Source organism: Cetorhinus maximus, chromosome 4 (assembly GCF_964194155.1).
Source record: "Cetorhinus maximus chromosome 4, sCetMax3.hap1.1, whole genome shotgun sequence".
Lineage (NCBI taxonomy): Eukaryota > Metazoa > Chordata > Chondrichthyes > Lamniformes > Cetorhinidae > Cetorhinus > Cetorhinus maximus.
Genome location: NC_135882.1, coordinates 367,194 through 394,502, shown reverse-complemented (window position 1 = coordinate 394,502; position 27,309 = coordinate 367,194). Strand labels below are relative to the sequence as shown.

Genomic DNA, 27,309 nt, shown 5'->3' with positions numbered 1-27,309 from the left:
TGTCAGTGGAAATGCTTTTTATTTGAAAAGAATATATTACTTGGAATAATTATAGAAGTTACAAAAGTAAGTTAATACCGTACAAAGTTGAGAGTTTGCATCAGAATCCATTATTATATATGCTTCCTTGAGAATGCCAAATGCATCCGGCTTCAGGTAGGATGGTTTTCCATAATTCAGCAAGAATGTAGAAATACATGTATAAGCCCTTCTATCACTAAATCAAATCCAACTTTTTCAACAGAGGATGAAACAGGTGACAATATTAAAAATTACATCAGTAACAACTAAGTGAGTCAAACAAGAAGTGTTTAACCTTTGACAAAAGTTCTATTCTAGGGAATTGGAATGATAATGGACTTCCTTTTGTTTTTTTAAATTCTCAACTGTCCATGATCCCACATGTATACGTTAAATAGCAATTTACTGTTAGAACCCAACAAGGGCCCATAAATAATGGAAACAGCAAGGCAATGAGTAGATGTATGTTTCTAAGATTAACTTTTAAAAGGTTGTTATTTTGTTATGTGAAAATATGGGAAATCCCCAAAAGAAACAGTCCAAATAAATACATAGTTTACAATCTTCACAGGTGAGTAGCTCATTGCTTTCTAAATTTTTAAAGGGAATACCATATCCAAAAAATTAACAAATCAAAACAACTCATGCCTGTTATGGATAAGCCTATTTCATTAATTAAATGCATAATTGATAGCATATCCTCAAATTTTTTGATGTAATATATCCTGAATCCAAGATATGGAACAAAAAACACAAACATTATCAATATAAATGTTAGCGACTTTAGTTGGGCCCGAAAGACTTGATGGGCATGTGTCTGTGAGCCATGCTTGATGGCCAGATTTAACATTATACTTATCTGCCAGATAAGCATAATAGTAACTGTACATATTGTTGTACAGATTAAAATGTAGTTAACTATCCTTACAGGTTCTGATGAAATTTCAGCCTCAAAGTGAAAACACTGAGTTTCATTATATCCCGGCTTAACACCATAATTAGTTAGAAATATTGGAAAAATAATCACAGTTGCCACAACCCAAAGGACTACACTGAGCACTAAAGCAATCCATGGTCTGCGAGTCTTTAGATTCTCCCTCTTTTGAAAGACATTACGAAATCTTGTGATGATGATGATCACATAAAGTACAAAGGTTAAGTACATATGAATGTGTATAACAGCACTGACCAGCTTACAGAAAACTAACCCAAACATCCATTGTTTAATTATATAGTAAGAAATGCGAAATGGCACAGTTATAAGAAAAATCACATGTGCTACTGAGAGATTGATAATGATAAATGACTGAATTCTTGTCATTCTTCAGTATCCGATATAGCATAGCACTGGCTCCAATAACTCCTCCCACAAACATAATAGAGTACAATGCTATTAAAACAGACTTCTGCTCTTCATGTGAATCGTGCTGTGTTTGATTCATGCCTGTAGAGTTAGAAGGGCCTTCAATGGACATTGCAAGTTGTTCTGTCGTTTCTGTAGCTGATGAATTTAGTTTGTTGTCCAGCCTTCATTAAAACAAAAGTTCTTAAGTTTAGCAACATAGTAATAATTTCGCAATTTACTTCCTCATACCAAGAAAAATTCAGTCATAACCCAAATGTGTAGTTTCAATAGAGGTTTTAATTCACCATCATGCCTCAATCTAATTGTAACACCTGAACACATCTTTTGGGAACATCTCAAAGCATTCTACATGTATTAGAATACTTTGAAATGCAGTCACTGTTATTTAGCACTTCCAGCAGCCATTTTGTACAAGTTAAGATCTTACGGTTTTTTTAAAAATTGGTTATTCATCTCCAGTGTTTACTTGTAAATGCTGAAAACACTCAGCAGGTTAGTCAGCGGCAGGAGTGAGAAAATAAGTTAGCATCTGAAAGTTTAACTTTGCAGAATTTTCTCTATTTGTTTAGAATGGCCAAGTTGTGTTGAAACTGGAAGCACTCCCTGTTCTTAGGTGTAATGGGATTCTTGCCATCCACCTGAATTAATGGAGTAGGCAGGTAGGCTTTGCTTTTAGAGCCCCATGAATGACATTCCAGCATTCCCAGGGTATTGCCCTGGAGTTTCAGCATAGATTGTGTACTAATTTACTGGATTAGGGTATTTACAACTATCTTAAGTCAGAAGTGATGAGTTATTGATCCATCTTAGCCTCCTCTTGATGTCCTTAGCATCATAGCTACCAGACTTCAGCTAATTCGATTTACTCCATGTGATATAAAGAAACGGCTGAACACATTAGATATCACAAAGGTTTTGGGTCCTGACAACATGCTGGCTGTACTGAAGACTTGTGCTCCAGAACTAGCTGTGCCCCTAATCAAGTTGTTCCAATATAGCTACCATACTGGCATCTTAGTAACAATGCTGAAAATTGCCCAGGTATATCCTGTCCACAAAAAGCAAGACAAACCCAATCCAGCCAATTACTGCCCCATCAGTCCACTCTTATTCATTAGCAAAGTAATGGAAGGTGTCATCGACAATGCCAGCAAGTGACACTTAGCAATAATCTGCTCACTGATGCTCAGTTTGAGTTCTGTCAGGACTACTTGGCTCTGGACCTCATTACAGCTTTGGTCCAAATAAGGACAAAAAATTCAGGGGAGAGTGACTGCCCTTGACATCAAGCTGGTTTGAGATATTTTTCACCTTGGTGCAGGGTAGGCAACAAACCATGCGGGACTCTTGATCCTACTTAAAAATGATGCCATCCTCCCCCTTAAATATTGAACCCCCTACCCTTACTACTTTAGGCCTTCCAAATTTGGGAGCCTCCTGCTTCAAGGTCTCATGTCTGCATTCTGGCTGTCTTCCCAACAGTCTTTATACTTATCCTTACAGGTAGCAAGTATATTGTGCCTGTTGGATAGGACTAGTTTCTGGATGATTGACATTTTTATTAGCTTGCAGTCCAGACTTTTTTCAAGCATAGGAGAAAATTAATGATGGATTACTTATATTCAAAGCTTTTATCTACAAATCCCACTATACACAATGGGGTTCATTGGTCCTTGAAAGTGTACAGTGGGTCAGTGGGCATGGAAGTGCCATAGCTTGGTATGGTGGTTAGAGGGGCATAGGGAGCATAAGGGGACAAACAGGGTGGGTGGAAGAGCAGAGCTTGGCATAGGGGGTATGAGGGAACATAGGGGGTGGGTGGAAGGGCAGAGCATGGCATGGGGGCAAGAGGGGCCTGAGGGGGTGTGTGGAAGGGCAGAGCTTGGCATAGGGGTGTGACGAGTCTGAGGAAGTTGGGGGGGGGCATAGCTTGTCATGGGGGCATGAGGGGGACTTTCCAAACTTACCTTTCAAAAGGTCCCCATATGCATACTAGGGCTCACAACTCTTCTTGAGGGGCCGTGAACCATGACTCCTCAAAAAACTGGTCCGACTCCATGAAAATTGTGGAGGAATGGGACATGCCTATCTCCGCAGCACAGCAGGTCAGGTCAGGAGTGCTGGATGTGGACTTTCAACAGGATTCAGCCCGCACCCTTTAAAGACACTCCCTAAAATTAGATAGCCTGGGAATGTGGTTGGGAATCCCGGAATCAGGACCCGTCTGCCATTTTTAAAGGGCTTCCAAGTCAACCAGACTTGGTGAAAATCCAGGCCCTAGAATCAGACTCCGGGAACCCAAACTTCTGATAGCCACTAAAATCGGAAATGAAAGAATGAGCGAGGGTTGGGCACAGGATGGGTACAGAGCTAGGAAGAAGTGGGGTTTGGCCTAATCAGGTGAAATGCATCTGTACCCCAGGTCTGATCCCTGTTATGTGCGCTGGATTCAGAGGTAATCACTCTCATTGGAGCCCAGTATCTGTGACCTTCTGAGGCCTCAACAAACTAGCCATCCATCACTTATGAGCAGAGACAACCACTGACCAATTCATCATAATAGGCATCCTGCTGCCTACACATGCACATTTCTAGCAAGGAGGGGCACTGGCCATTTTCTCTCTTTCCCTAGCCTAAGGATGCTTGTTACAGCCCACCCCCCCACCCATCACCAGTCTCACTGGGATCAATTAATGAAGCTTACTGAGATCACATGCACCTTGTAATGTTTTATCTTTGTAGTAGAACATTACTAGCAATATTCTGTAAAATTATTTTGTTTTAATGAATCTGTTTAAAAAGTTGGGTATGTTTTTGTACAAAGTTATTTCTTTAATCATGACCTTTATCAATACAGCTTACAGATGAGAACACGGAATGAAGGACTTCAAAAAGGTCTAAAATTTCTAAAGCATTAGATGTTGAATTTATAGTTATCCAAAAACATGAAATTCAAATATCAATCAAGCTAAACACAGAGAAAAAACATTTTGACAACTTATTCACATAGTGCAGCTTCTTACCTCAGCCCCTGTCATGAAGATATTAATGTATATAATGTTATTGGAAATTATTTTAAATTGGACTTGTAGTAGGGTCTGTGTCTGTGGGTGTGAGTGTGTGTGTCTTAATTGGATTAAAACCAGCTAGTCTGGGTGCTTTGATGTATAGTAGTTTTGAGATGTTAAACAGTAAGGTAGAGGGTACATTTGCATTTTGTTGAATAAACCATTCAAAGACTGGGAGTGAAATCTTGCATCTAGCTAGGGGACACTAAACAATATGTTTATATCACTAATAAAATTGGTACTGTGAAAGGGGTTTTATTGTTAGAAGAAGTGGAGTTCAAAGGGCCTGGTGATACAATGAGAATTTACATTCAAAGGGAAGACTAGGTATATACAGAAGAGATTTGTGTGTGGAAATCATAGGCATGTAAGATCTAAGCCTGTAAGCCTACCACTGTGTCTCGAAAGGAACCAAATTGAAAGAAACCTCATTTTGAATTTGAAAGATAAAATGTGCTTTGCCTGGTGTCTGTTTAAGCCTATGGGTTGTTGTTGCCTTGGGGAAGATTACCTGAGAATGGTTAAATTGGGGATTCATATAATAGTTATTATGGTAGTAATTTGTAGACATGTATATGTGTTTAAAACCTTGTTAAATTAATAAATGTTTAATTTAATTTATATAAAAAAACCTCTTGAGGCCTGTTGGTTTTATTCCTGAATTAAGAGCTGCATCTCAAACATATCAATTGAAAATATAGGTTATGACCGTTGTTTAGAGTTTCCCTCTGGGGTTTTAAGTAACTCAGCCTTCACCAACTGTTGTGTCATAACAATTGGGGGCTCTTGGCAGGATAATATTTATAATTCCTCGATTGGTTTGGAATTGGTGAATCATAAGGTTACAAGTAGGAGAAACACTTTGAATTCAAGAGTTGGTGAGGTTTTTTAGAAGTGATGAGACTGCAAGATGGCTTTGGCAATTACTAAGAATTGACTAGGATTGGAAGATATAACTCTGATTGGGTTGCCGAAAATAACCAAGAGTAAGTTAACAGAGTTATCTGCGGGGGCTAGGAAATCGGATATAATTAAAAGTATAGTACAGCATCTACAGTTGGAAGTGATCCCTGACACTAGTGAGTCACAGCTGGAGGTAATGAGACTTCAGTTTGAAATGAAGAAGCTTGAATTTGAACAAGCGAAAGAACTGAAAAACCTTGAATTAGAATTAGAGGAAACAGAGAAAAAGAATACCTGCTTAAAAGGCTGGAAGTTAAAAAAGAGATCTCAGATTCTGGGGAGAGTTCTGATGATGAAAAAACCTTTAACCTAAAACCCAGTGGGGAGATGTTTAGATTTGTACAAGCTCTTCCAAAGTTTGAGGAAAAAGATGTTGAAGCCTTCTTTATTTCATTTGGGAAGATAGCTAAACAGATGAAATGGCCACAGGAGTACTGATGTTATTATTAGTCTAAGTTGCTGGGTAGAGCACATGAGGTACATGCTTCGCTGTCTGAAGAGGTATTGGTGAATTATGATGTGGTGAAAAAGGTTATTTTGAGTGCATATGAGTTTGTTCTTGAAGCATACAGGCAGAAATTTAGGAATATGAGAAAACAGCCTGGGCAAATTTCTATTGAGTTTGAGAGAGTAAAACAAAGTAATTTTGACGGTGGATATGGGCGTTAAAAATAGAGACAACATGTGCAGCTCTTAGGAAAGTAATTCTTTTGGAAGAATTTAAAGACTTAATAATAATGAGAACTCATGTGGAGGAATAGAGGGTTCAAACTGTAAGACAAGCAGCAGAGATAGCTGATGATTGAGTTAGTGCATTGGGCTAAACCTTTTTTCGTCACCCTTTCAATTTGGAAAAGGGTAGAAAGTGGGAAGGTGAAAGGAAGGTAGGTAGTCAGGGAAGAGAAGGAGTGGCTGGGAATTCTCAGGAAATCTTTTCTCAGAATAAAAAGGTGCTGAGTGTAGGAGTGACATTCGAAAATTGAGGTGTTTTCATTGAAATAAAGTGAGGCACACAAAGTCAGTGTGTTGTAAATTGCTGGAAAAATCTGTTGGAATTATTGGGATACAGAAAAGTTCTGGAAGTAAAAGTACTATTGGTTCTGAGATTCAGGCACAGGAAAAACCAGTGGTTTGTGCACAGGTAAAACAGGGAGAATCAATGAAAGGTAAAGAAGTGGGAATGTGTTCACAATTTACCCAAGAAAATTCGGAGGAGCAGGTTGCAGGAACGTTTAAAGACTTTGTGTGTGAAGGGAAAGTCTTTCCACGTGTACAGGATGGAGTAGGTAAACATGTTAAAATTTTAAGAGACACAGGATCTAGTCAATCTTCAGTGTTGCGGGATTGTGATATTTGTTGTTCAAAGGGAGTATTGCAGGAGCAGGTGATAAGTGGGGTTCATGGAGATGGTAAATCTAGTCCATTGTGGAAAGTAAATTTAAAGAGCAAATGGAGGACAGGTGAAGTTATTGTTGGAGTAGTGGAAAAATTGCCCATTGCAGGGGTTCAATTTATTCTGGGTAATGATATAGCTGGATCACAAATGTGTGTGATGTCTGTAATAGTTCAGCAGCTTGTAGAAGTGTTTTCAACAGTGGTGTTACAAAGGGAGCATCCTAGATTGTTTCCTGATTGTGTGATAACGAGATCAAAAGCTCATCAGCAAGAACAAGATTAACAAGAAGGGCAGGCTGTTCAAAGGCAAGAAGAAGCTGTCAAAATCCAATTAGCTGCCACTGTATTTGATAACTTTGTTCAGGAGGAAAGACTACAGGACAATTCAGCTGAAATGTTTAACTCAAGGAAATTAGTGGAGTTACAGAAAAATGATTTGCAATTAAAACAGTTATATCAGAAAGCTTATTCAGAAACAGAAGCAAACTGTATTCCAGTATGTTATTACCTTGAGGGAGATATTTTAATGAGAAAATGGAGGCCGGATCATGTCTCAGCAAATGAAAGCTGGAGTGAGGTGCATCAGATTGTTATCCCATTAGGGTATAGAAATCAGATTCTGAGGATTGCTCACAAAATTCCAATGGAGGGGGGAGATTTAGGAATTAGGAAAACACAGGAAAAGATACAGAGGTTTATTTTTGGCCAGGATTACATAGGGATGTAGTCAAATTCTGTAGAACCTGTCATACATGTCAAGTAACAGGAAAAAACCACAAGCAGTGATTAAGCCGGTGCCTTTAATCCTAATATCAGCATTTGAAGAACCTTTTACCAGGGTCATGATTGATTGTGTAGGACCCCCTCCCTAAGACGAAAAGTGAAAATCAGTATTTACTGACAATAATGGATCTGTCTGCCAGGCTTCCTGAAGCGATACCTTTAAGAAATATTACAACTAAGAAGATTGTGGAGGAGTTCATTAAATTTTTCACAATATATGGTTTTCCTAAGGAAATACAATCAGATCAGGGGTCAGATTTCATGTCACAGCTGTTTCAGGAAGTAATGAACAGTTTGGGGATATGACAGTTTAAGTCAACAGCTCATCATCCAGAGTCACAAGGAGCTTTGGAAAGATGGCATCAAACTTTAAATACTATGACGAGAGCGTACTGTCAGGATTATCCACAGGATTGGGATGGAGGAATTTCATTCTTGTTATTTGCTTATAGAGATGCTCCTATTGCATTGACTGGTTTCAGCCATTTTGAACTAGTTTATGGTTGTGAGATAAGGGGACCACTGAAATTAATTCATGAGAAATTGTTCAGTCAAAATTCAGAAACTATTCTCTTGGATTACGTAACAAATTTCAGGGAAAGATTGAACAGAGCATGGTAGTTGGCTAGGAAACATTTAAAGATATCACAGTAAGTGATGAAAGTGAAGGCAGATAAGAAAGCTAAAGCTCGCAGTTTTGTTTCTGGAAAGTATTAGTTTTGTTATCAGTAATAGGTGATTCATCAAATGCAAGATTTAGTGGGCCTTACAGGATTGAAAAAATCAGTGAAGCAAATTATTTAATAAATACTCCAGATAGAGGAAAGAAGCAGAGGGTATGTCATGTAAATATGCTTAAAAAATACTTTGACAGGGAAGAGGAACAAAAAGAGGTATTAGTGGTGGTAGATGATGAGAAAGAGGTAGAAGTGCAGGACTCTGAAATTGATTTTCCTCTAATCAAATTGGATAATGACCATGTGCTTGAAAATTTAAAAGAAATATTGAGTTACCTTCCAAGCAAGTGTTAAAGTGATTTGGAAAAGCTGTTGCAGTCACACAAACCTATTTGTGGAAATAAATTAGGAAAGACAGACTTAGCTGTACATGATGTCTCTGTACAAGTTTCATCTTCAATAAAGCAATACCCTTATAGATTAAATCCGGCAAAGTTATCACAAGTACAAAAAGAAATTGATTTCATGCTTCAAAATGATATAATTGAGTCAAGCTGCAGTAATTGTGCTGGTACCAAAACCGGATGGAACACAAAGACTGGGTGTGGACTATTGAAAGGTGAATGCGGTGACAAAAGCGGATTCATATCCTTTACCACGGTTGGAGGATTGCGTTGAGAAAGTGGGACAATCGAAATTTATCACAAAGATTGACTTGCTAAAAGGATGCTGGCAGGTACCGTTGTCAGACTGAGCAAAGGAGATATTGGCTTTTGTAATGCCAAGTGGACTATATCAGTTTAAAGTCATTCATTTGGCATGAAGAATGCACCTGCAACATTTCAAAGACTGACAATCAGTGTAATTGCAAGTCTGAGCAATTGTGCGGTTTATATTGATGATCTAATCATTTTCAGTCAGGCGTGGGAGGAGCATTTACAGCATCTGGTTTATTTTTTCGGTTACACAAAGCTAATTTGGTGATGAATTTGGCTAAAAGTGAATTTGCAAAAGCGCAAGTTACGTATGTAGGCCATACCATTGGACATGGTAAGGTGGCTCTGAGAGATGTGAAAGTCAAGTCTATCATGGATTTCCCAGTGCCTACAATAAAACGAGAAGTTTTGAGATTTCTGGGCATGAGTGAGTTTTACTGAAAATTTGTACTAAATTTTAGCCAAGTGGTTGCTCCACTGACTGAACTATTAAAAAAGAACAAGAAGTTTCAATGGACACTGGAGTGTCAGAAGTCATTTGATAGTTTGAAAACTATATTAACTGTGACACCAGTGTTGTCAGTACCCATTATGTCAAGCAGTTCAAGTTGGCTGTTGACACAAGTGACATAAGCATTGGGGCCGTACTGTTACAAGATGACGACACTGGAATTGAAAAACTGATAGGGTATTTTTCATGGAAGTTGAATGTACAACAGAGAAGATATTCAATGATCGACAAAGAGACCTAGGGTTTGGTGTTAGCATTGCAGCATTTTGAAATTTATGTTGCCAACAATTCATCGGAAACAATTGTTTATACAGACCACAATCCTTTGAAGTTTTCGTACAAATTTTGAGACAAAACTGCAAGACTTTACAGATAGAGTCTATTATTACAACCATTTAATCTGATTATACATGTTGCTGGTAGAGAGAATCTGTTCACAGATGCATTATCAAGAGTTTGAAGCTTAAAGGAACATTGGACATTAAAAAAGAACCTGGACACCGAATTGGAGTGATTTCTGTTGATACCAAGGACTTGTATGTATGCATCTGGTAATGTAATCGTGTGAGACGGGTTATTAAAAAATGAAGCCGTCTTTTAGAATTATTACGATTAATTTTTCGATAGGGAGGGAGATGCCGTGAAGATATTAATGTATATAATGTTATTAGAAATTATTTTAAATTGGACTTGTAGTAGGGTCTGTGGGTGTGAGTGTGTGTGTCTTAATTGGATTAAAACCAGCTAGTCTGGGTGCTTTGATGTATAGTAGTTTTGAGATGTTAACCAGTAAGGTAGAGGGTACGTTTGCATTTTGTTGAATAAACCATTCTAAGACTGTGGTGAAATCTTACACCCAGCTAGGAGACACTAAGCAATATGTTTATATTACTAGTAAAACTGGTACTATGAAAGGGGTTTTATTCTTAGAAGAGGTGGAGTTCAAAGGACCTGGTGATACAATGAGAATTTACATTCAAAGGGAAGATTAGGTATATACAAAAGAGTTTTGTGTGTGGAAGTCATAGGCATGTAAGATCTAAGCCTACCACTGTGTCTCCAAAGGAACCAAATTGAAAGGAACCTCATTTTGAATTTGAAAGATAAGATGTGCTTTGCCTGGTGTCTGTTTAAATCTATGGATTATTGTTGCCTTGGGAATGATTAATCACATGGGAATGATTAAATTGGGGATTTATTTAATAGTAGTTATGGTAGTAATTTGTAGAATTGTGTATGTGTTTAAAATCTTGTTAACTTAATAAATGGATGAGGTTTCACAAAAAATCAAAGGCCGCTTGGCATTTTCACCTGCCCGCCAACTGTAAGGTTGGACACGCAGCAAAAAGTTTAATTCAATAGCTTTTTAATGGCCTTAATAGGCCTGTTAATTGTCGGCTGGCGCGCTGCTGACTCCTGTGTGCGCCTGCCGACCGAAATATCCGTCAGGACACTCGCCCAATGTCATTGCGCACGCCTGCCCAACAAGCAGAAGATTCTGCCCCATGATGTAGCTGAATTCCCTCTCCCCACTCACAGTAGTCTAGGTATATCCCTTGGGGCTCTGTCAGTTAATCTAACCTCTATAATTGTAATAATGTAGTCATGACCATAGCAGAGAGGAATTTAACTCTGACAACACAGCATAATCTGTGGAGTGTATGCATAGTTCCATATGGTTTTGGCAGCAGTGAAACAATGTAAAGATCATGTCAGGAGCTCCACTCAGCACTAATAGAGCAAACATTGGAAAGCACATGTCCAACTGCACTGCTCATCACTGTGGATTCTGCTCAGAAACAATGGAAAGAATATTACAGCCCCTCGCTGGCGTATTTGCAGGTGGGGGCCACGTAAATAAAACTGGTGGATATTTCAGCCCCAGAACTTTACTCCAGAAACTCCTCGGGGTATTGTACTAGCTGCTTTATCAATGCCCCTTCTCCATCATATTTGTCAGAATTGGAAGTGTTCACTGCACATTGTTCAGATCCATTTGCAATTCCTCACATAATGAAGCAGCCACGTCCATATACAACAAGACCTGGACAACATTCAGGCTTGGGCTGATAAGTGGCAAGTAAAATGCACACTTCACAATTGCCAGACGATGACCATCTCCAAAAAGAGCCTAACCACCTTGCCTTGACATTCCATGACGTTACCATTGCTAAATCCCCCATCATCAATATTCTGGATGTCACCATGGGTCAGAAACCTAACTGACCTAGCTACAGAAATAGTGTGGTGATAAGCGCAGGTCAGAGATTGGGAATTCTGTGGGGAGTGACTCCACCTTCTGACTCCCAAAGCCTTTCTGTGCTCTACAAGGCACAAGTCAGGAATGTGATGGAATACTCTCCGCTTGCCTGAAAGAGTGCAGCTCCAACAACACTGAAGAAGCATAACACTTCAGGAGAAAGCAGCCCGTTAATTGACATCCCATCTAATACCTTAAAGGTCCCATGTGTCAAACTGGTTATATAAGTAAAAGCCTATGGTATCCAAGGGAAAGAGGCAAGTTAGATCCAAAATTGGCTCCGTGACAGGAAACAAAAGGTAATGATAGATGGGTATTTTTGTGACTAGATGATTGTTTACTGTGGGGTTCCAAAGAGCTCAGTACTATGTCCCTTGCTTTTCATGATTTAATTCAGTGATTTAGACTTTAATGTAGGAGGTATGAATTAAAAGATTACGGATGACAAAATATGGCCGTACAATTGATGTTGAGGAAGAAAGCTAAAGACTGCAGAAAGACATCAATGGACCGGTTAAGTGGTAGAAGGTGACAAATGGAATTCAACCTGGAGAAATGTGAGGTAATGCATTTGGCAAAGGAATACGCAGTAAATGACAGGATATAGAGAAGAGTAGAGGAACGGAGAGACACTGAAGTGCATTTAGAAACATAGAAAATAGGAGTAGCTCCACCATTCAGTATGCTCATGGCTGTTCCTCTATCTCAACTCCGTAATACCGCGCACTCCCCATACCCCTTGACGTCATCAGAGTCCAGAAATCTATTTCCTTCCTTACCTGCTAATTTCAGATCCATGAAGGTAGCAGGTGAGGTAAATAAGGTAGTTAAGAAGGTTACCAGCGGTCGGCCACCAAAGTCATCCCAGGCCATGGGGCAGCTAGGTAAGCAGCCTGCCTCTATGCAACTAACGGCGAAGGGAGAACACCACATGGGAGGACTTGTAAAATAATGAAGAAAACACACTCGATACACTTGGGCTCCACGGTTGAATAGATAGTTAAGGTGTCACTGCTGGTGTATGCCAGTGTTTGTAATAAAGGTGTTATTCATTTTGTCAGCATTTCCATCTATTGTTGGAGGCCCGCTGGAAGCATAGGAATACCATAGCTTGCCCCAAGGGTGAGGACCCATAACATTTGTTGTTGTTTTGATCATGTGCAAGCACCAGGTGATACTGGGCCCAGGAGCCTGGGTTTTCAACTGGAGGATGAAGGGGATCTTTATTTGACTGGAAGGATTATGTGGCCACAGTCATTTGGAGCTTGTTTATATGAGTGCCTCGTAAGCTTCCCTTGCACCTCTGTCATTGAGCCTTCCAGGTGGCTTCTGCTGTATATCAGTTTGTTCTGACCATCAACTTCCTCATCATCCTCTTTGTCCGAGGATGCCTCAAGCTGCACTATATCCTCATCGGCCAGGGCCTCCCACCTTTGCAGTACCAGGTTGTGTAGAACATAACAAACCACCATGTTCTGGGAGACCCTTGCTGGGTCATATTGTACTTCTCCATCAGAACGATTCAGACACCTAAATCTCATCTCGGGAGACCTAAGGGCTGATTGATGGTGCTCAGGTCGCTGCATGGCTGGTATTGTGTTCCTCCCCTGCTTCTCTCCTAGGGTTTTTCATTAGAGTCAGTAGCCATCTCCTTAGTGGGTAGCTTCTTGTCACCAAGAAGCCAAACTTAAAAGTACGTAGGGGATGAAAAGCTCGGGCACCTGAGAGTGGATGAGTAGGTAGTTTTAAGCCAATAAGACACGAAAAGAAAACCAAAATGTATATTTATCAAAACTTGATTGTTTTTTACTGTTTTTAAAATTGGTTTTCTGATGAACCACAAGATGGCTGCTATAAGTCACATGACCACAGGATGGCCTTTTGTTCTGGAAACTACCTACAGCAGTTACGAGAACAAATGAATTCCTCTCAGCCAGTAGAATCCCACACCTCATTGTACAGACTCCTTGTAATTGCAAAGCATCGTTATGCTTGCAGAGCTGGTAACAGACTCATCTCAAACCTGGGACTGTCCAGTTCCATTTCAAAAGAGGGCAATAGGCATTATTTGCATCTTGATAAGATTACCCCTCTAGCGGAATCAGAGGGTCTGCCTAGACAATGGCTTCCCAACACAAGAACCTCAATATGGTTGGTAACTCCTTCAACGACTGGTGTCTGAGACATTATCAGTCCTGAAATCAAAGCAAGTTCCGGACACTGGATAAACATCCCTTTTGAAATCATTGTGGAGAAAGAAGGTCATATGACTTGAGTGATCATTTTGAAATCTCTATATTCCTTTGAGAACTGAGAAACCTTCAGAATACTGTTTTAACACCAACTGGAAAGGACATTAGCAGCCTGATTGTTAATAATAACTGACTGAAGCAGTCAGTTATCATTCTCAACTTCTCGAAGCCTGCTTGATTTTAAAAGTCTCTGATCAATGCCTGCCAAGCTGTCTAAGCACAGAAAGTCCATTGTACTGCAGCATCATTCATTTCAAGGATTTTTATATTGTTGTTTCTAACCAGAAACTCATCAGGACTGAACTCTGCTATGAAGGAAACACTCTCTGGACTTTGATTTCTCAGACTCTGGAAATCACATGAACTAATATTCATTTCTGTGGTTCTTGTACTGTTACTAACCATAGTTGTAAAACTCTTTTTTATCCCCCCACCCCCCACTCGTGTGCGTGCGTGTGTGCGTATTAATGTAGTAGGGCATTATGAACACTCCTCTCCACCTCAGGTTGAATGTGAAATTAACTAACCTTTTGAGTTAATTATAATGCCAGTTTGCTGCGCATGATGAATAAATTGGATCATACAAACTGAGGGTTTGGGAAAACACGCCACAGCATTCTTTAAAAATAATTATGGACAGTTGGTGTGAGGAAAGATGTACAGTTTGCCTGTCTCTATCCTGTCTGTAGCAGTAGGCAACATAGCTGCTTCCAGTATTCTGTGCAAATACCTGCAGGATCCTTTGGCAGTGATTGCAGACCATTTGGACATTGAGGGAATGGACTCCCTTCCTGTTAATGAAGACAGTCGACTGGCCTGTAGGAGCCTTGATGGCCACAAGTATGCAGTTTATCACACCTGGAGCTATCGAGTGATGCCACAAATCCTTTTGCTCTCACAGGTTGATGTCCACATCAGTGCAACAATGGATGTATTGGCTGGCCCTCATGATGAGGACATTGATCACCACCTTGATGTAATGATGTGCCTCTGATTGGAAAATTCCATATATGTCTCCAGTGGGTCCCTGGAATGAACCAGAGGTGTAGAAGGGCCATGGTGACCTTCTCCAGCATTGGCATTGGGTGACTGCCAATGTCAATGGCCTTAGCTCATCTGTCATCATGGCACAAAGACCTGTCAGGGCCTCTTGGGAGAGGCACAGCCTTTGGCAACATTGCTGGCCCGACATCTGAAGCTAGCTCATCCCCAGACTCTACACCCTTGCTACAGGATACCTCCACCTCTGTGCTGCAGCCTGCTCACAGTTCCCTTTGCAGCCTTCTGCCACTTCTCCACTCTGAGGTTGCCTCTGCAGGTATCCATGTGTGGATGATGCCCATGGAAGATGGGCGCTACCAGTCTCAAAGGCCACACTCTCTGATGCTTTCGGCAACTTTCCCATCCCATCTCAGCTCCCTTTCAATGCACTCAAGTGCCAACAGGCAGGTGACACTATAGAGGCTCAACCCCAATGCCCCAGCATCTGAACACCCCGCCTTTTGCTGCAAAATGTTATGGCTGTACTACCCCAGCTTTCCTATGAAGGCACGCTAACTCACCTGATTGTTGTTGAATGATCCGAACTTCTGCCTTGTTGCCCTTATATACCTGGGGGCTCTGATGCCCTGTGGCCCTAGTGCACCTTTCACAAAATTGGAACGGGCTGTAAAAATACTGATCAGTTGCCACCTAAACTGAATTAAGTACCATTTTTCAGAGCCACATGCCATTCCCATTAGACTTGCCGTGTCCTGGCGTGATGACATTGGAACTCTGTTTTAATGACACTTCATGTGATTTTCCGCTCCCTTGGTTCCAAGGCCATCTGCAAAAGGACTGAAAAGTCGCAGCCATTAACACTTGTTTCTCTCTCTGCAGTGGGGCCTGACCCACTAAGTATTTCCAGCACTTTCTGTTTCTATTTCTCATTCCCAGCATCTGCAATATTTTGCTTTTGTAATAATCAGTAAGCTCTCTTCATCAACCCACAATCTGTAAAATAAAGCAAAAGGTTATACTCTATTGCTACTGAAGTTAGCACAAGCCAAATAATAACTGCAATGTGCATTTGTATAGTGCCATTAACATAGGAAAACATCCCAAGCTGCTAGAATCAAAAGGGGGTATGCTGATGGGGTCTTATTTTAAGAACCTAAAGTCTAAAGTTTGAATTTTATATTATTTAGGAATGTGAGTGCAATATTTTAAATGGAAGTCTTCAGCAGTATTATAATCAGTACATGTAGTTCTCCAGAAATATTGGTGTTTATGACTGTGCATCATATATGAAAGATGCTTGACTATTATTCAGGTAATTTTCATAAAGTTTGTAATCATATTTAATTGTGCCTTTTGTTTTCTATCTCATTCATTTTGGAATTCAATTTGATTGAGTCCTAACTTCACAAGATAAATTGTTTGAACGAAGTGTGGCTTGGCTACGGTATAGCGTTATCTGTAAATTGACATTAGAAAATGCACTGGAGGAAGATCGCATGTCCAGATAGTGTAAGAACAGTATTTGAATAGGATAAACTAACCTCTTATGAACATTGTTGATTCTAAAGGTTACTTGTGTATTCAAATCAAGAGCATTTGCAAGAGAGAATTGGATGGCATATTGAGCTGAAGTCTCCTCTCACCAGGGATTGGTCTCAAGTCTGGGTCAGATGCTGAAATGAGTGTCCTCTGTTTGGTGGCTTGTAATGACCCCAGCTGCAATACATTTCCATAGCTTCATTCCATTCCCTCATGGATGTGAAACCGCATCATAAAATTTACTGCTAATTTCTGACAAATTGGCAGTTCATTCCTGGGCTTCTCACTTCTCTGGCTTATTGTTTTCCATCCATTTTGGCCATTTGTTTTTCCTTCCTCACAAGATTTTCCTGTAAATGCTTTCTCTTAACCAAGCATCCCCACCCCCGCAACCCCAAATTCCCCCATAATGCACAGGTATAAAAGTCAAGACAGGTAATATTCTACATTTATGGCTAGCTGCTCCTGCTTGAATAAGATAGTGACTTCCATCACAGATATCCTCAACAAGGTCAACTTGTTATAAATGACTTGGATGAAGGACTGAAGAGCTGTGTAACCCAAGTTTAGGGAGAACCCTAAGTGTTAGGTGGTACAGTAAGTAGTGTAGTTGAGTGCAGAAAGTTGCAAAATGACATTGATAGATTGAGTGGGCAAAACTATGGTAGCTGGAATTCAATGTTGATAAGTGTGAGGTTATCCAGTTTATACCTAAGAAAGATAGATCAGAGCATTTTCTAAATGGTAAGAAACTAGGAACTGTAGATGAGCTGAGAGATTTAGGGCATGTACAAGAATCACAAAACTACTGGACAGATCCAAAAAATAATTTAAAGTGCTAATGGAATTTTAACCTTTATCTCAAAGGGACTGGATTGCACAAAGATGAAAGTTATGCTACAGTGTATAGAACTCTGGTTTCACTCCTCCAGAGTACTGCATTCAGTTCTGGGCACCACACCTCAGGAAGGATACATTGGTTTTAGATGGGGTGCGGCATAGATTCACCAGAATAACACCAGAGATAAAAAGATTAAATTATGAGGGCAGGTTGCACAGCCTAGGCTTGTGTTCCTTTGACTATAGAAAATTAAGGGGTGATCTAATTGAGGTGTTACAAATGATTAAAGAGTTTGATATGGTAAATAGAAACTATTTCCTGTAGTGGACGAATCCAATTCTGGAGAACATAGCAAGTAACATTTGAGCTACACAATTGCAAGGCAATGACCATTATTACGATCCCCATAGAGACCAATAACCTGAATTGAATCCCCAAACTATAAGACAAAAGGAATTGATGGACAAGATTTCACTTAAAAATCTTTTCTGTAACAATCGAACCAAAAATCAACGTAAAATTAAGCATGCCTTAACAGACAAATGGTATTTCAATAGAAATGATAAAATTCATTTTAAATAGTCAATACAACAAAAATCAATCTTGCAACTTCTGTGGCAGTCCCCACACAAATGTGGCCGCATGCAGTTTCAAAGTTCTTTAATTCAGCCTCCAGTATGTAGGAGCCCAGTATGTAGGAGCTCTCATTTTTGCCATTCAATGGATTCAGCCCTCAAGCCACTTTCACTGACAAAGCGGAACTCTACAAATTCTCTCTCTCTCAAGTCATGACAAGTCCTGATGATGTAGCTTTTCAGAGTTCCTTTTCAACCAACCAATCAATCACTTCTTGCTCTCGTTCTCTGGTACAAACATTCAGCTTTTAGCATGCCTGAACTATTCACGGTTATTTTAGGTTTCAGTCCCTTCACTCATTCATTGCTCCCCCGAGAGCTCGTGGATTTCTATTCTTCTTACTGCCAAACAGAAAACCGACCTTTTCATAGAGCGCTTTGCTTGCTTCCCCTCACGGGAATTCTGTTGTACTGCTGTTGTAGGGAAGTCCAAGTTTAACAGTTAACTTTAGTTTGGTTATGTGTAATGATCAAGTAATCAAAGTATATTAATCAATTAACCTAATATTATGTTCAGTTTAATTGCAATCCATGCATTGTACATCATGTGATTGGCTCTTTGTTTGCAGTCACATCCTCACTTGACAAGTGTGAAATACCACATGGCCCTAAGTCATGTAAAGCTATACTTTTATGGTTTAATTACAGGACAAATGCTGTGAGACCCACTGCTTTATCTTTATATTCTATTACAAAGCAAGTGTTGTGAAGTCAGTCAAGATTGATCAGATCAGAGTATAGAAAGACCTAGCAATCAACACTTATCAATTTGTCGTCCTTAAGATTCAAAAGCCTATTGTGTGATGTAAAATGTCTGTAAGGCTTCAAACAATTAGCCCTATTTTCTGAGAATTAGCTTAGTCTTTTTAACTTGTAGTACTTCAAAAAAAAGAAGCAGCCACTTTCCTTCACAATATGTAACCATCTTTGGTTCTGTAAGCTTAGTGTTAAGTTCTGTAATCACTTTTTGCAATCCAGAGTAAGAATAATTAACTGGGGGAGAGCTGACTTCAATAGGGCAAGAATGGAATAGACAGGATATACTGGAACCAAAGGTTGACCGGAAAAACTGTAGCTGAACAATGGGCACAGTTAAGGTATGTTCCCTCAAAAGGGGAAGGTAGGGCAAACAAATCCAGAGCTCCCTGGATAAAAAAGGATTTAGAAATTAAGATAAAGAAGAAAACTCGTGCTTATGACAGGTGTTAGATAGAAAATACAACTGTGAACCAAGCTGAATACAGAAGGTTCAGAGGAGAGGTGGAGAAGCAAATAAGGGAAGCAAAGAGGGATTATGAGAAAAGACTGGCAGCCAACATAAAGGGGAATCCCAAAGTCTCCCAATCGGCACATAAATAGTAAGAGGGTGGTAAAAGGAGGAGTAGGGCTGATTAGGGACCAAAAAGGGGATTTACACTTGGAGACAGGGGGCATGGCTGAGGCGTTAAATTAATTCTTTGCAACTGTCTTTACCAAAGAAGCAGATGCTCCCGAGGCCACAGTAACAGAGGAGGAAGCTCTGTCACTCGAAGGGTTCAAAATTGATAAGTAGGATGTGTTGTATAAACTGTCAGTACTTAAGGTTGACAGGGCATCGGGACCGGATGAGATGTATCCAAGGGTATTGAAGAAAGTGGAAATTGCAGGGGCACTGGCCATAATCTTTCAGCCTTCCCTAGACTCAGGGGAGGTGCCAGAGGACTTGATAATTGCAAACATTACGCCCTTGTTCAAAAAGATTGTAAGGATAAGCCTAGCAATTACAGACCTGTCAGTTTAACTTCAGTGGTGGGGAAGCTCCTGGAAACAATTATTTGGGATAGAATTAGTAGTCACATGGAAAAATGTGGGTTGATTAGGAAGAGCCAGTATGGATTTCGAAAGGGAAAATCATGTTTAACTAACTTGTTGGAGTTTTTTGAAGAGGTAATAGAAAGGGTAGATGAGGGTAATGCTGTTGATGTGGCGTACATGGACTTAGAAAAGGCATTCGATACAGTGCCACACAACAGACTTGTGAGAAAAGTTATAGCTCATGGAATAAAAGGGACAGTAGCAACCTAGATAAAAAAATTGGCTGAATGATAGGAAACAGAGGGTAATGGTCAATGGATATTTTTCAGGCTGGAGGAAGGTTTTTAGTGGAGTTTCCCGGGGGTCAGTATTGGGACCCTTGCTTTTCCTGATATATATTAATAATCTAGATCTTGGTGTGCAGGAGACGATTTCAAAGTTTGTGGATAATACGAAACTTGGTAGCATTGTAAACTGTAAGGAGGACAGTGCAGAACTTCAAAAGGATATAGGCAAGTTGGTGGAGTGGGCAGATAGGTGGTAGATGAAGTTCAATGTGGAGAAGTGTGAGGTGATGCATTTGGTAGGGAGAACATGGAGAGACAATATAAAATAAGGGGTACAATTCTTAAGGGGGTGCAGGATCAGAGGGATCCAGGTGTATGTGTGCATAGAACATGGAATGTGGCAGGACAGGTGGAAAGAGCAGTTAATAAAGCTTACAGTATCATGGGCTTTATTAATAGGAGTATAGGTTACAAGAGCAAGGAAGTTATGCTGAGCTTATATAAGACATTAGTTAGACCTCAGCTGGAGTATTGTGTGCAGTTCTGGGAGCCACACTTTAGAAAGGATGGGAATACATTGGAGAGGTCAGAAGAGATTTACAAGAATGGTTCCAGGGATGAGAAACTTCAGTTATGAAGATAAATTGGAGAGGTTGGGACTGTTCTGCTTGGAGAGGAGAAAGCTAAGAGGAGATTTGATAGAGGTGTTCAAAATCATGACGGGGCTGGATAGAGTAGGTAGGGAGAAACTGTTCCTGCTTGTAAAAGGATCGAGAACGAGAGGGCACAGATTTAAAGTGATTTGCAAAAGAAGCAAATGTGATGGGAGAATTTTTTTTTTCACACAAGTAGTTCGGGTCTGGAACGCACTCCCTGGAAGTGTGGTGGAGACAGGTTCAATCGAGGCATTCAGGAGGGCATTAGATGATTATCTGAATAGGAACAATGTGCAAGGGTATGGGGGAAAGGCAGGGCAATAGCGCTAGGTCAAAATGCTCTTTTGGAGAGCTGGTGCAAACACGATGGGCCAAATGGCCTCCTTCTGCACCATAACACTTCTGGTGATTCTGTGAACTCTGCAATTCTCTTGACTTTTATTATTTAGGAACATGTATTAATTGAATGTGTCTTACATTTTATAAGTGTATCTTGCTACCTCAACTTCAATACACTAATCATCTCTATGGACGATTTTATATGTACTTTGTATGGATCTTATTTATGTAGTAACTAAGTAGTTTCTATATTAGTTTAAGGCTGTGTACCACTCGTACTCTTTTACTATTTTTAATTAACTTGTACCAAGTACTAGCAGTCACTTTAGAAATTCACACCAACAAGCAGTTCCTGTAACCAAAATATAGTGATAGGCGCCTGCCCTAATGAGAATTCTACAGGATATCTATACACCAATTAGACATTTGGGACGATGAGTCCAAATGTTAAATTATTGGAGCTTGACATCACACATTTTCTTATCTCAAATAAGCAGACAATGGAAATATCTTAAGGTACCCCAGTATTTCAGTAGATAGCATAAAATTTAATGAAATAACAGGAAAGCTATAATGAGGGGGATGGGCACACAAGTAACTGATACATTGGAGGGCAAGACAGGAGACAACAAGAAATTACATCAATAGATGACCATCACCCTTAAGAAACCAATCAGAAACTGATTACGAACCATCCAAACCAATCGGGGACCGATCATGCACTGCCCATGCCAATCAGAGTTCAGGAATGCAACTGATCATGCACGTGAGCAGTGTCCAAAAAAGAGTTAAAAAGCACCAGCTTTCAGCTGCCAGGCGTGTGCTAAATTTGAAACTGAGGATGAGAGATTTTTTTCCATTTGGGAGCAGAGGACCACAGAACTGACCCAGAGAGAAAGAAAACCACTTGTCGCTTTGCGCCCTCGGCTCAATCGGGAAGCAAGAGCCACGTTGTGTCAGTAAAGTCACACCTAGCTTTGTTAAGTATTATTTCTTGTTGCTTAATAAACAACAAGAAGTAATAGGGAGACAATGGCATAGTGGTATTGTCGCTGGGCCAGTAATTCTGGGACCCAGGGCAATGCTGTGGGGGCCTGGGTTCGAATCCTGCCATGGCAGATTGTGGACTTTGAAGTCTAATGATGACCATGAAACCATTGTCGATTGTTGTAAAAACCCATCTGGTTCACTAATGTCCTTTGGGGAAGGAAATCTGCTGTCCTTATCTGGCCTGGCCTACATGTGACTCCAGGCCCAAATCAATGTGGTTAACTCTTACATGTCCTCTTTTTTAGAAATTCATTCATGGGATGTGGGCTTCACTGGCTGGGCCAGCATTTATTGCCCATCCCTAGTTGCCCCTGAGAAGGTGGTGGTGAGCTGCCTTCTTGAATGGCTGCAGTCCATATGGTGTGGGTGCACCCACAGTGCTGTTAGGAATGGAGTTCCAACACTTTGACCCAGGGACAGTGAAGGAATGGCGATATATTTCCAAGTCAGGATGGTGAGTGACTTGGAAGGGAACATCCAGGTGGTGGTGTTCCCATCTATTTGCTGCCCTTGTCCTTATAGATGGTAGTGGTCGTGGGTTTGGAAGGTGCTGTCAAAGGAGCCTTGGTGAATTCCTGCAGTGCATCTTGTAGATGGTACACACTGCTGCTACTGTGCGTTGGTGGTGGAGGGAATGAATGTTTATGGATGTGGCGCCAATCAAGCGGGCTGCTTTGTCCTGGACGGTATCGAGCTTCTTGAGTGTTGTGGGAGCTGCACTCATCCAAGCAAGTGGAGAGTATTCCATCATAACCCTGACTTGTGCCTTGTAAATGGTGGACAGGCTTTGGGGAGTCAGAAAGTGAGTTACTTACCACAGAATTTCTAGCCTCTGACCTGCTCTTGTAGCCGCAGTATTTATATGCCTATTCCAATTCAGTTTCTGGTCAATGGTAACCCCCAGAATGTTACTGGTGGGAGATTCAGTGATGGTTATTCCATTGAATGTCAAGGGGTGATGGTTCGATTCTCTCTTGTCGGAGATGGTCATTGCCTGGCACTTGCTGCATTTGGACATGAACTGCTTCAGTATCTGAGGAGTCGTGAATGGTGCTGAACATTGTGCAATCATCAGCGAACATCCCCACTTGTGATCTTATGTTGGAAGGAAAGTCATTGATGAAGCAGCTGAAGATGGTTGGCCCAAGGACACTACCCTGAGGAACACCTGCAGTGATGTCCTACAGCTGATATGACACACCTCCAACAACCACAATTATCTTCCCTTGTGCTAGGTATGACTCAACCAGCAGAGAGTTTTCCCACTGATTCCCATTGACTCCAGTTTTGCTAGGGCTCCTTAATGCCACACTCTGTCAAATGCCGCCTTGATGTCAAGGACAGTCACAGTCAAGGACAGTGTCCGACTAGGCACTTTACAGCCTTCCGGACTGAATATTGAGTTCAACAATTTTAGATCATGTCTCCTCCATCCCCACCCCCTTTCCGATCCCCCCTTTTTTTTTATAATTTATATAGATTTTTCTTTTCCCACCTATTTCCATTATTTTTAAATGTATTTCCATCCATTGTTTTATCTCTGCCTTTTAGCCTATTTCGATTCCTTCCCCCCACCCCACCCCACAGGGCTATCTGTACCTTGCTTGTCCTGCTTTCTACCCTTAATTAGCACATTCCTTAGATAATATCATCACCTTCAACACCTCTTTGTCCTTCTGTCTGTGACATCTTTTGGTTATCTCCACCTATCACTGGCCCTCTTTCCAGCTCTACCTGTCCCACCCACCCCTTAAACCAGCTTATATTTCACCTCTCTTCTATTTTTACTTAGTTCTGTTGAAGAGTCATACGGACTCGAAACATTAACTGTGTTCCTCTCCGCAGATGCTGCCAGACCTGCTGAGTTTTTCCAGGTATTTTTATTTTTGTTTTACAGTCACTCTCACTTCACCTTGGGTGTTCTGCTCTCTTGTCCATGTTTGAACCAAGGCTGTAATGAGGTCAGGGGCTGAGTGGACCTGGCAGAACCCAAACTGGGCGTCAGTGAGCAGGTTATTGCTAAGCAAGTGCCTCATGATAGCACTGTTGATGACCCCTTCCATTACTTTCCTGATGATCGAGAGTAGACTGATGGGGCAGTAATTGGCCGGGTTGGATTTGTCCTGCTTTTTGTGTACAGGACATACCTGGGCAATTTTGCACATAGCCGGGTAGATGCCAGTGTGGTAGCTGTACTGGAACAGCTTGGCTAGGAGCGCGGCAAGTTCTGGAGTACAAGACTTCAATACTATGGCCAGAATATTGACCGGGTCCATAGCCTTTGCAGTATCCAGTGCCTTCAGCCGTTTCTTGATATCAATTGGAGTGAGTTGAATTGTCTGAAGACTGGCATCTGTGATGCCGGGGACCTCCGGAGGTCCCCTAAATTGCGGTGTAACTGTCTCTCTGAATGTTCTATCCACGTAGTTCTCTGCCTCACAGATGCACCTCACTGACTCCAGCTGCTGCTCAAGCTCTGAAATACAGAGCTCAAGCTTGAACAAGGGCAATTAGGGATGGGCAATAAATGCTGGCCTAGCCAATGATGCCCACATCCCATGAATGAATAAAAAAAATTCCTGAGTTACATCGTTAGATTGTCTCCTATTGCCTGAATTGTTGAAGTCTCAATAGAACAAATTAATATTGAGTTGCGTGCAAGCTCACAAATTTGGAGGTTAAACACCCCTAAAAAATCTTACACTGCTAAACACAAGCTGCAACTCAAAACTCCAATTAGTTTGTCCTTTTTTTAAAGCTTTCATCCCCATAGCAACCTCAGCCAGAGTCTAACTTCTCAGATGTCTAATGACCTCATAGCCATGGATTCTAATTATCCTTCTTTCCACAAATCTCTAGTTTTACTTTGGATTTAAAGGAATGTCTCAGTATAAGCTTTTTGTCAAGTACAAAGTTCATCATACCATCTCCAACAAGAGAGAATCTAACTATCTCCCCTTGACATTCAACAGTATTACCATCACTGAATCCTCAACCACCAACATGCTGTGGGTTACTGTTGACCAGAAACTTAATAGACCAGTTTTATAAATAACGTGGCTACAAGGGCAGGTCATCTCTGCAAGATCATTAATGTCCTCCTGTAATTTTTTGCAGTCCTCCTCAGTATTGACCATCTTCTCAGTTTGGTGTCATCTGCAAATTTTGAAATCGTGTTTTTGATTCCAAAGTCGAAATCATTAATGTAAATTGTGAACACGAAAATACGCCGCTTCTGGCAAGCAACCAATTTAAGATGATCAGTCAAGCTCATTTACACTTTCTAGAAATGACATACATTCATATGCAGGGCCCTGTTCACAGCAAACAAAAGGAATATGTTCAAGCCTTCACCTTTTTTGAATTATCCAGGAGCCTGTAGAACCAATGGCAACAACTTAGCCCATCAGAGTCGAATTGCCAACCAAACAGCCCCCTTTTCTCCTGTAATATAAATTGTGATTGTTTAAAATTTTGCATTCTTGTGTCTGTCCTGATGAGTGTAAGAGGAAAGCTTTGGCAACATGTATCTTTTTCTGCAATGTTCGAATATGAAACTAGAGTGGGTAAATGAAGTTAAGATATGGATCAGCCTTGATCTAATTTAGTGGTGAAACAGACTCAAGGGACTAAATGGCTACCATCTCGTTCCTGAACTCACAAATATAAAAGTGAATCAGACTCTAGTTCCCAATAGCTCAATTTGGGAAGAACATTGCTGGTAGGATACTGAGCAAGAGCTGCTACTCTTGACCACTGTTTAGCAACCTCCACTGGGGAGCTTCATGTATGGATGGAGGGAGGGGTGGGGTCCGACATGGTTATAATTGAGTAGCAGAACATCATTCACCGTCCAAACTCACACAAGAAGAATAGCTATTAGAATATCTGAGCCAGCTATGTCAATATTTTTCATTAAAGCAGAAGCAAATGCAATTGCACAAGAGTGTGCAAGTTATACATATAGGGAGCACAGGGCAAAACCACAGTAACACGCAGAACATGGCACTCTATTTGTCTGTTTAAGAATCTAATTCATCTGCACTGAAATCACAAAGTATTTATAATGAGTAAAGGCAAGTCAAATTCAAAATGAAAGTTGTTCTCGAAATACATTGATATAATTTAAAATAATTTAACCTACCAAAATTCTGTCAAAGAAGATCTTGGTACTTCAAATCAAAATGAGTTGATGCTGGTTTTTATCTGCGAATTAAAATATTTAGTGAAGAAAGTCAATGCTGAAATATGGAAGCAGCAGACTGAGGACATTCAGGAAGAGGTGGGGCAAACAATCACCGTACATCAGATAGTTCTTTTGGATTCATGCACCAAAATTACGTCTGTGACTACAGGCTAACAATGGAAGTTAAAAATAGACACAGCCCAGCAGGACATTTGCAGGTTAACCACAAAGTTTATCACTGTGAAATATACAGCTGTACATATGTCTGAAAGCTTCTCAAAAACTTCTGCAAAGCAGAAAACTTAAACATGACCTTTTAGGGGAGTATTTTGATTGCAAGCATACCTTAAGATCTTATACACTGGGTTGTATTTCTGAACAAAATATTAGAGTTAACTATCAGTTGAAAAAGAAAAAAAATACAAATGGTGGAAACTTTAAATAAAACCAGAAAATACTGGAAACACTCAGGTCAAATAGCATCTAAAAAGGGAAATGATAGGTTAACATTTTAATTTTTGGCCATTCAAGACAATGAAAGTTAGATAAAAGGAACATTTTTAGGGGCAAATGTAGCAAAAGAAAAGGAAAAACAACCAATGCAAGCAAAGTTGGGATTGCTGAGCTCTGGGAAGCTGTGAAAGGGCTGACAACAAGTTTTCAGGAACTGATGGATGATATGCAAAGATCATATCTTTCAGGAAGTGAAAAGAACAAATAGGAAGTTCACAGCAAAGGTGCCTGCAACAGAACCTCCAAAGTGGAGCTGAATAAAGACTGGTTGAAAGAGGCAAGGGAATGGGGGAATGTTTTGTTGATCAAACAAAGTGAGACAGCGATCTACATTCTCTCCAATGCAATATATTGCTCAGAATAGTAACGATTTTACTGAACCTATCCACTCCATTTTCATTTGTTCAAGGATGTGGGCAGTGCTGACAAGGCCAGGGTTTATTGTCAATCCTTAA

The 27,309-nt window shown here is 40.4% G+C and overlaps 1 protein-coding gene across 1 annotated transcript; it reads right to left on the bottom strand.

The window, feature by feature from the left end:
* LOC144679433 (putative G-protein coupled receptor 141) lies at positions 1 to 26,409 on the bottom strand. The gene is given in 3 exon segments (XM_078539804.1): positions 1 to 1,328; positions 1,330 to 1,548; positions 26,329 to 26,409. Coding segments are annotated over 2 exon segments (876 nt in total). The 5' UTR covers positions 1,497 to 1,548; positions 26,329 to 26,409; the 3' UTR covers positions 1 to 619.
* Positions 26,410 to 27,309: the final 900 nt, after the last annotated feature.